The 9,107-nt window shown below is 41.8% G+C and overlaps 1 protein-coding gene across 1 annotated transcript; it reads left to right on the forward strand.

Moving 5' to 3' along the window:
- Nucleotides 1-1,056: 1,056 nt before the first annotated feature.
- Nucleotides 1,057-8,305, forward strand: LOC149844717 (RAF-like serine/threonine-protein kinase 20). Its single transcript, XM_089995191.1, has 9 exons — nucleotides 1,057-1,277; nucleotides 1,486-4,995; nucleotides 5,089-5,169; nucleotides 6,506-6,658; nucleotides 6,809-6,972; nucleotides 7,062-7,209; nucleotides 7,390-7,512; nucleotides 7,612-7,699; nucleotides 7,796-8,305. Exons 2-9 carry the CDS (start codon nucleotides 1,681-1,683, stop codon nucleotides 7,966-7,968), a joined length of 4,245 nt encoding a protein of 1,414 aa, XP_089851317.1. The 5' UTR covers nucleotides 1,057-1,277; nucleotides 1,486-1,680; the 3' UTR covers nucleotides 7,969-8,305.
- Nucleotides 8,306-9,107: the final 802 nt, after the last annotated feature.

Genomic DNA, 9,107 nt, shown 5'->3' on the forward strand with positions numbered 1-9,107 from the left:
TAGATGGTTATGATATTGTAACTGGATATATGGACCTTCAAATATTGAATAAAAAAAAATTTCTGGCATGATTTTGAGTTGTTTTTAAGATTATTGAGTATTTTTCCTCTGTGAACTAACGTCCACAAACCCAAGCTCGAGAGGCCCCAGATCGGGTCGTTACAGATGAGAAATAGGCTGTCCTTAAGTGAAGAGAATGAACGTCTCGACTATGACTACCATTGCTTTGCTAGGGCTTCAAACATGACTCTATAGGAAACATGGTGGTCTACTAAGTCATTTGGCAATCCCGCAATGACATACCATCTTATCTTTCTCTGAGAATGATTATCTTTGGAGTACCCTTGGTAGACTTCGCTCTAAAAGCTTTAATCTGCATGAGATCTTACCTGCTTCCCCTTCCGACAATGTTGGCCCATGATGGATGCCCTGTGGCCTCAGAAACTAGCACTAGAGGGGTGACTTCAATGATGCCCTCCTCTACAAATGTGGGGCATGCCCCGCAAATAGAAGCCTCCCCCCATGAGGAGGTCACCCCTTGTTACGATACTTCCCATCGCCCGCCATTGCTCTCTTCAGTTTCCACTTCCATCCCTTCGCCGTATCCATATCTTTGTGACAACAATGTCACAGGGACATATCCCCGGTGACATGAGGGGCTGCGGCCGCGTATGGACCATGTTTTAGTATTATTTGATTGTTTTTTATCATTTTGAGGTTTTATTTTTCATAAAAGATGCATTTTTAACATTAAAATATCAAAAATTTAGTTTTTATTGATTAAAAATTTTAAAACTTCGTGTCCTTGTGTCTTATTTTTCAAAAAAAATTCGAACTTGCGAGTCAAACCTGCATCTCGTGTCCTCGTGTCTTTGTGACATACAACAGCATGGGAATCACATTGGACAAGGCAAAGCATACCAACCAAGGATCTGATGGTAATTCATGCGGAACAGTAGGCGTTTTCTTTGTCTTGACGAAAAGCAAAGGTTGAGACAAAGAGCAAGTGGGTCAGGGGCTAGCGGATGATGATGCTATTGGGTAGTTCCTAACCCAATAGATTACAGTGTAAAAAAAGGGCAGCAGCAGCGGCAAAAGGGTTTCTTTCTTAAGCTTCTTACCTGGAAATCCACAGAAACTTAATTTTGGTGTTGTTGGTGCTGCTTCTGCCAGTCAACTCCCAATCATCCTCTCTTCAATCAATCCCCGTTCTTCAACTCAGAAAACTGCTTCTCCAATCCATCATCAGTGCTCAGAGCCCTCCTCCCTTCAAAAGGGTGAGTTAGCATCTTCAATCCGATCTAAGAAATCACTGTTATCAGTGACAGAATCGATAGATCTATCACCCCTTTTCTGCTTTTTGGTTGGTTCCAACTTTTTTTGCTTTGATTGGATTGTCCATGTTCTTGCCTTATTGTTTTGATGGTCATATAATGTTTCTGCTTATTTCTTTCCTTTGTTTCTTTGTTGGTGGTGTTGATTCAGGCAAAGGTTTTGAGAACTGAGAATTTCGTGCGGTGATCTTTGGTTACTTTGTCGCAAAATCGTGTGTTTTTGGTAGCAATCAGAGGTTTTTTACGGGGGTTGTGTGGGGGATTTGGCTGTTTGATGGGTGGCTTTCGTGCATGCTGTGCTTAGGGGAGATGGGTCGTTTAGTTTTGGGGTTGGTTGGTTTGAGAAATGGAGAGGAGGTTCGAAGGGGCGAGGGAGAAACCGAGTAGTTTCTTTCGGCCTGGATGCGAAGCGATGGATAGGAGGGGCGAGGAGGCGGCCCCTCGGATGGTTAATTCGAATCCGAGGCCGCCTGATTTCGCCTTGTCCGGCGCAGGAAGGCCGGTGAATTTCTCGATTCAGACGGGCGAGGAATTCGCGCTGGAATTCATACAGGAGCGCGGGGCGTTCAGGAAACCCTTTGCGCCCTCTGAATCGAATCGCCATGTTGAAACCAGTGTGGCTGGCAGTAGCAATCCCCCCACCACTTATGAAGACCTCAAGACTGTGCTTGGGATGCCCAGTTTGGGTTCTGAAAGTGGGTCTGAGGCTTCGGTGCGTGGTAATAAGGAGGTAGGGAACAAGGGCTATACTGGGGTTGATAGCAAAGTATACGGCGAATCGGCGGAAAATGTGCCGCATAATTCTCTACTAGAAGGCAGTAGTCGCGGCCGGGTCGGTCATTCGATTCGTATGGAGATCCCTTATGGGGGTGGTGATCATGGTTATGTCTCTTCAGGTGCTTCTGATAGCTCACTGTCAGGGGGGTTGAAGTTGCTGTGCGGCTTTGGGGGTAGAGTTTTACCGAGGCCTAGTGACGGAAAACTGAGATATGTTGGAGGCGAGACGCGGATCATCAAGATCAGAAAGGATATTTCGTTTCAGGAATTCATGCAGAAAATGGTGACTGTTCATGAGCAAGTCTGTTTGATCAAATATCAACTTCCTGGTGAGGATCTTGATGCCCTTGTGTCTGTCACCTGTGACGAGGATCTTCAGAATATGATGGAGGAATGGGATGGTGCATGTGGGCTTGAAGGCTCTCATAAACTTAGGATTTTCCTTTTCTCCCAGATTGACTCGGTAGATGCTAATGGCGATGTGTGCCCCGAGTTTGAGTCTGATTATCGATATGTAATTGCCGTTAATGGACTGGCTGAAGCTGAAACCCGAAAGAGCTCAATTGATCATGGGTTAACTTCTGCATCAGGCACTCATTTGGATCAACTGATCAGTCTCAATACTGGGGGTGAGGAGGAGAGTGTCAGAGTTGGAACACAGTCCATTGCTGCTACTGCTTCCTTGACTGACATGCTTCTGCCTGCGTCAACACAATCCGTGCCTGCTGTAAGTGTTCCGCTTGCCCTAAATTCTGCAACATCTTCTCAGCACAATCAGTATGGTGTGTCTATTCGACATGATACCGATGCACAATTTTATCATGGAAGTGCACCTCATTATGGGGTTGGTGAGCTTCAACCAGTCTTTGTTGCTCATCCTCTTGAGAGCAGCCACCATGCAGAAAGTGGAAAGCCTGTACCCTCAGCTTCACCTCATGAATATAGTCAAAACTACCATGCACGCTTTGAAGAAAGTCTGCCAATTAAACCATCTCAAGTTTTGCTTCCTCCAAGAGTTATTCCTGCTGCAACACCTGATGCTATCTTGAGAATGCAAGAACCACAAATCAAAGGGAAAGATATGAAAACGCAAGTTGCATCTGTTGCAGCTCAGCAGGAATATGCTAGTATGCATGTTAGGGACCCGAGGGATGACATTGTCCATTGGAATCAACCAAGTGATGTTACTCTATTACAAAAGTGTGATGCTGAGCATGTTGATCCTCATATAAAAAACAACTTAGGAGGCTTTCCTGTTTCAATCTATCAACCAGCTCATGAAGCTATATCTACGAATTCTGCTCGTGAAGGAGGCACCAATTCTGTGTCTCCAAAATTCTTTGTGGAACTACCTAAGACTGGTCCTGATCCTCAGCTATCTGATTCGGTCCATGTTGGTCAGTCTCATGAAACTAACAATGGTAGTATTAAAGATGATCATTTTATCCCAGCCGAAGGGGTAATTCCTCCCCATACCGAGAATGAAGACGATGACTACTTTGAGCAGCCTATGCTTCCTAAGCGAACCTTTCGTTCTGAGAGGATTTCTCGTGAGCAAATAGATTCACTGAACAGACTTTCAAAATCAAATGATTCTATCAATTCTCATTTCCTGATGCCTTTTGAGCATCAGGGATTGCAGAAGCGGGGGCCTATCACGGAATCAGATGATGGTCTTGTGCAGGGGGAAATATTAGCTTCACAGGCCAAGGCATCTCCTTCATATGTGAGCCCTACTATTGATGATGAAGTCTTGCAGTTTCAAGAATATAAGGATTTTGCTGAGACCAACACTCAAAAGACAAACTTGTCTGACAAGCAAGAAAGGTTGAAGGCTTCCAATGTGCCACATATTGTTGAGGCCCCAGGCCTCAAGATACATGATCATGAGAAATCTAGTTTAAAGCCCATTGTACGGTTAGCACCTGGTCAAACCAAAGAAAGAGCTGATGAGCGCAGCTCAAAGGTAAGCAATGTTGAGGAATCCCAGTTGAAACATTTGATAGTGGGTGTCAGCAGTGAAAATGATCTTGTGAGCAAAGATCTGGTTCACCAAGATACTGTTAAAAGTGGTTTGCTAGAAGCGGCGTCGGGTGATGACAATAAGATCTCCAAGGAAGGCAAAGCTGGAATGTTTAAGTTTAGGGATCAGCCACCGGAGCCGAAAGAGAAAAAGGGTCCATCCTCTCCATCATATAATCTGGAAGCCTCAGAGATTGTTCAGCCTAAAGAGCAACCACCTGTCAAAGAAGAGGTTCATGGGTCTCATGTTATAGATATTGAATCCGGGGATGTATTTGCATGGAAAGTGGGCTCTGCTGAAGTCAGTTCTCAAATGCAATATCCTCCCGACATTTCAAAAGACATGAAAGGTGATCTTAAAAATATTGACCGGATTTCTCCAGAACTCTCTGATCTATTCTTCAAAGCATCTGATGAACGACCATCGGTATTGAATCCACTTCCCAATGATGAAGCTGGACTGAGCTTGAACATGCAGAACCATGAACCCCAGCGCTGGTCATTTTTCAGAAATCTGGCACAGGATGAATTTATTAGGAAGGATATGTCACTTCTTGATCAAAATATTTTAAGTTATCCACCGGTGCCAATGTCAGATACTGAGGGGAAGTCCACAGCTTACTATTTTCCTCCTGAGCATCAATTAGTCTACCATATTCAAGATCTTGATGGGAGAATCCAGAAGGTCTCACCTGTTATTCTGAGGGATGATACCATCAGTTTGATTCAGGACTTCCATCCTTCCCCAGTTGCTCTTACATCTGTGATGGACAAGAACAGTGAATCTGCAAAGGTGGAAGATGTTATTTATTCAAATACGACAGAGAATGAGATCTTACCAATTCCAGAATCAGAATATGAGGTATCCTCTCTTCCAAATGTTTTTTTGGGTGGCAATTCCCAAATATATTGTTTGTATTATTAGAGAGGTGGATTGACCTATTGTGGCTTCTAGGTTGGGAAGTTGGAGGATAAGAATGTCGGTGGGCCTATCTTTGACCCTGCTCTGGATGATTTCGACATACCTGATTTGCAGGCAAGATGGCTTACGCTTATTCTTTCCCAATCAGCTGTTTGTAAAAGCCTGTCTGCTTTTTTATATTGAAATAACTTACAGAAATTGAAGAGTCACTTGTTTATGGCACTTATCTGGGTGCTTCTCGTTGTAACTCAAGGTGGATAAATTATCTTAGAGGCTGCTATTATGGTTCTCTGTCACAAAAAAAAGTTATGAAAAGTTGAAGTGTCTATTGCTTTTAAGCACAAAAATGCAGGTTTTGCCTTTGAGAATATCCATTAATTTTCTTCATTGCTTAACATTTCAGATAGATAAAATTTAAATATTATTAAAAATAATGCAAGAATGAAAGGAGTGGGAAGAAAGATCCTTCTATTATTAGAAATCTGTCCATTGTATTCCAATACACTGTTCTACTGAAAACAGAGTTCACAGACAGCTTGTAAAAGGGAGTGCCAAGTAAAAGCGACTTCCAGAGAGCTGAGTTCTAGAGAATAGGGTTTGCAACAAACTGGGTTGAAATAAAAAATGCCATCCAGAGAATGCTTTAGTCTTTGAGTGTAGTTTGTGCTTTTAACGGAATTAGGTCACTTTTATACCATATACTGATGCACACAACAGAAATCAAAATTGAGATCTTTCTTCTTCAAAGTTGTACTCATATGACATGGTGTGCCAGCTAAGGTTTTGGTGGAATTAATTGTCTACCGACCTTTTTGATATTTTCTTCCATAAACTGAAGGATAGGTTTCAGACAAGGAAATATGTCCTTGTGCATCTCCGTACATGCTCTTGGATGATCTTTACAAATGTTTATATTCACACTATCATGTCTCCACATAAAATATCAACAGGAGTGTGACATCCAGCTTTACTCAGAAAGGGGAAATGTAGAAGCATTGTGCCGAGGGACATCATCTTCACATAGTTCAGCAAGGGTTTGTTTCAGTCTTTGAACCAACCCGACACGGCATTAGCACCACTTGTTGATGATGTCAGAAGGCATGCAGGTGTAGCCAAAGATGGAAAAGTGACATGTTCAGAGGGGGATTTTGTTCTAGTCCTGTGATTGGACTACTATCATCATGCTACCATACAAATTGACTTTCACGAACAACTGTGTCCGATATACTATTAGTATGTTATCAGGAGCACATTAGGATCCAAATTGCTGGATGCTGACCTTAGCATAAATTGGTTCAATTTTGGGGCATGCTTTTTCTGTAACTATACTCTGTTTCTTCTTTTTGTCTGTTATTGGGTTTTCTTTATTTATATGCACTATTTTGTTTTCATAGGTTACTTTTTTGTGTCAGATGTTAAGGGCAATTATTAATTTACTATTGATGAACAGATTATAAAGAACTCCGACCTTGAAGAGCTGAGGGAACTGGGATCTGGCACATTTGGCACTGTTTATCATGGAAAATGGAGGGGCACTGATGTTGCCATTAAACGAATTAAGAAGAGCTGTTTCGCTGGGAGATCATCTGAGCAAGAACGCCTGGTCAGTGTCATGTGTGTGTGTGAGTGCGCATGCAAGCATCTGTGTGTGTGTGGGGGGGGGGGGCTGTATGGATGGATCGGCATGTCTGTGCATGTGTGTGTGTGGGATGTTATTCTTCAACATAATTGCAACTGATGGGGTCATGTTCAGACCCATGATTTCTGGAGAGAAGCAGCGATTCTTTCAAAGCTCCACCATCCTAATGTTGTGGCATTTTATGGAGTCGTGAAAGATGGGCCTGGGGGAACATTGGCCACAGTAACAGAGTTCATGGTAAATGGTTCTCTTAGGCATGTTTTACAACGCAAAGACAGGTGAATCTAGTTTGCACTTGCATTTGTTGTCCCATACATTTCCTGTTGGAATTATGCAACTGAATGTTTTACTTGGATTTTATTTCAAGGCTCCTTGATCGCCGTAAAAAGCTCATAATTGCTATGGAAGCAGCCTTTGGTATGGAATATTTGCATTCCAAAAATATTGTTCATTTTGATCTCAAGTGTGATAACTTGCTGGTCAACATGAGGGATCCTCATCGTCCAGTTTGCAAGGTAGAGTTCCCCGGTTCTCCATGAGTGCCATTTCAGTTCATTCTTTTCTAGCTTTTTGTTCTGTACCTTTTGCTTTTGGTCCGTGTCCTATGGAACAGAAGTATTTCAATAGAACAATCAACCTTTGATAGACAGTTGGTTGTTAGTGTCATTGAAAGTATTAGCATTGTTTATGCGTAGGTTGGTGACTTTGGATTGTCAAAAATAAAACGCAATACATTAGTTTCTGGTGGTGTGAGGGGCACCCTTCCATGGATGGCCCCAGAACTATTGAACGGAAGCAGCAGCAAGGTCTCCGAAAAGGTACTCTGTTCCTTTTCTCTTCTCTGTCCATTGTGCAATTCCTCAGTATGATGTAGAAAAAGTTGTAGTGAGGCTGGTAATTGTGTTTCTTCTTGGCAGGTTGATGTATTCTCTTTTGGCATTGTTATGTGGGAAATTCTAACGGGCGAGGAGCCTTATGCCAACATGCACTATGGTCTAATTATTGGTATGCTTAGAAGTCATGGACCAAAAGTTCTTTCATGTTCATTTATGTGTTTTACTGAAACGGTGGTATGAGCCTTTTATCTGAAATCATTTGCAGGTGGTATTGTAAATAACACGCTAAGGCCACCTGTGCCGAGCTGGTGCGACCCTGAATGGAGAAAACTAATGGAACAGTGTTGGGCCCCAGATCCTTATGCTCGGCCTTCATTCACAGACATTGCTAGATGTCTGCGCATGATGTCTGAGAAGCCAGGGGCGTCAGGCAGGTAAATCAACACACAGAGAAACAATCCATGGCCGCCTTCTATCTGTATGCAGCCAGCATGCATGGATGGTTGGCTATGTAAAGTCACACATGAATGGCTGCATTTGCTCATTACTATGCAGCCCTCTTGTTTATGTTGTTGTCAACTATGTATGGTTTATACACAGTAAATAACAGATTGTCAAGAGAGAGCTATTGATTGTTTATTATGTAAGGTTTGCACCATAAAAACTACTGAGATCATTAGGAGATACATCCACCCGAGTGGCTATTTGTTACTGTATTGTCTGGAACATATTATTTGATTATTGGTTGTCTATAAACTGAGGTTTGTACGAGGCATTATGGGTTGTAAACTACTTTTCAAATTGCAGATTGCCATCTTATGGTTGAAATTCATTTATTGTTGGAACAAACACTATGGGTTTGTTTCAATGATGCTCAAGTTGCCTTAGCTGTTGTTAACTTGTTATTGGGGCAACGAGAACTTTGATTTGGTATCATTCAGTTAAAACCAATGTAGTCAACAGATAAAATGATGGTCTCTCTCTCTCTCTCTCTCTCTCTAAATCTTTGTCAGGATAGAAAGTAGTTAAGAGTTTTTTTTTTTTCATGAATCATGTGAAGATTGCTTATTTGTAAGTAACATCGAACAAATTTTGATCTGAAGAGTTAGAAGACGGTACTTGTGCCTGTTGTAAGGAAAGAACAAGTAGTTATGGCTTCTACTCATTACTAGAATAGAAACATATTATTCAAAATAACAGTAATGTTTTAAAAGTATTTGATGCTTTCCTGTTTTGCCATCGGGTCTGGGTTAGAAAGTTTAGGCCGCTGATACTAGGTTAAGGATTAGGTCAAAGTTAAAATCACTTAAAATAGGGTTGGTAAACTGATATATTTTGGTAGGAAAATTAGTTCTCCCAAACGGTGTAGAGGAAAAATATCAGATTTGGAGGGATGATTCTGGACACCTCAATGAAGGTACAAACTAAGTTTGACATGTATGAATTTAGAAACAGGATGGACAAGCTAGACATGGTAGGGTCTGGTTCAGTTTGATTTTAGGAGTTCGGGAGAAAATTTGTTTATCTCAAAGTACTGCACAAATAATTATCAAATTTTAGGGTAAAGACTCTAAACA

This window comes from Nuphar pumila, chromosome 2 (assembly GCF_984573655.1).
Source record: "Nuphar pumila chromosome 2, dmNupPumi1.hap1.1, whole genome shotgun sequence".
Classification (NCBI taxonomy): domain Eukaryota; kingdom Viridiplantae; phylum Streptophyta; class Magnoliopsida; order Nymphaeales; family Nymphaeaceae; genus Nuphar; species Nuphar pumila.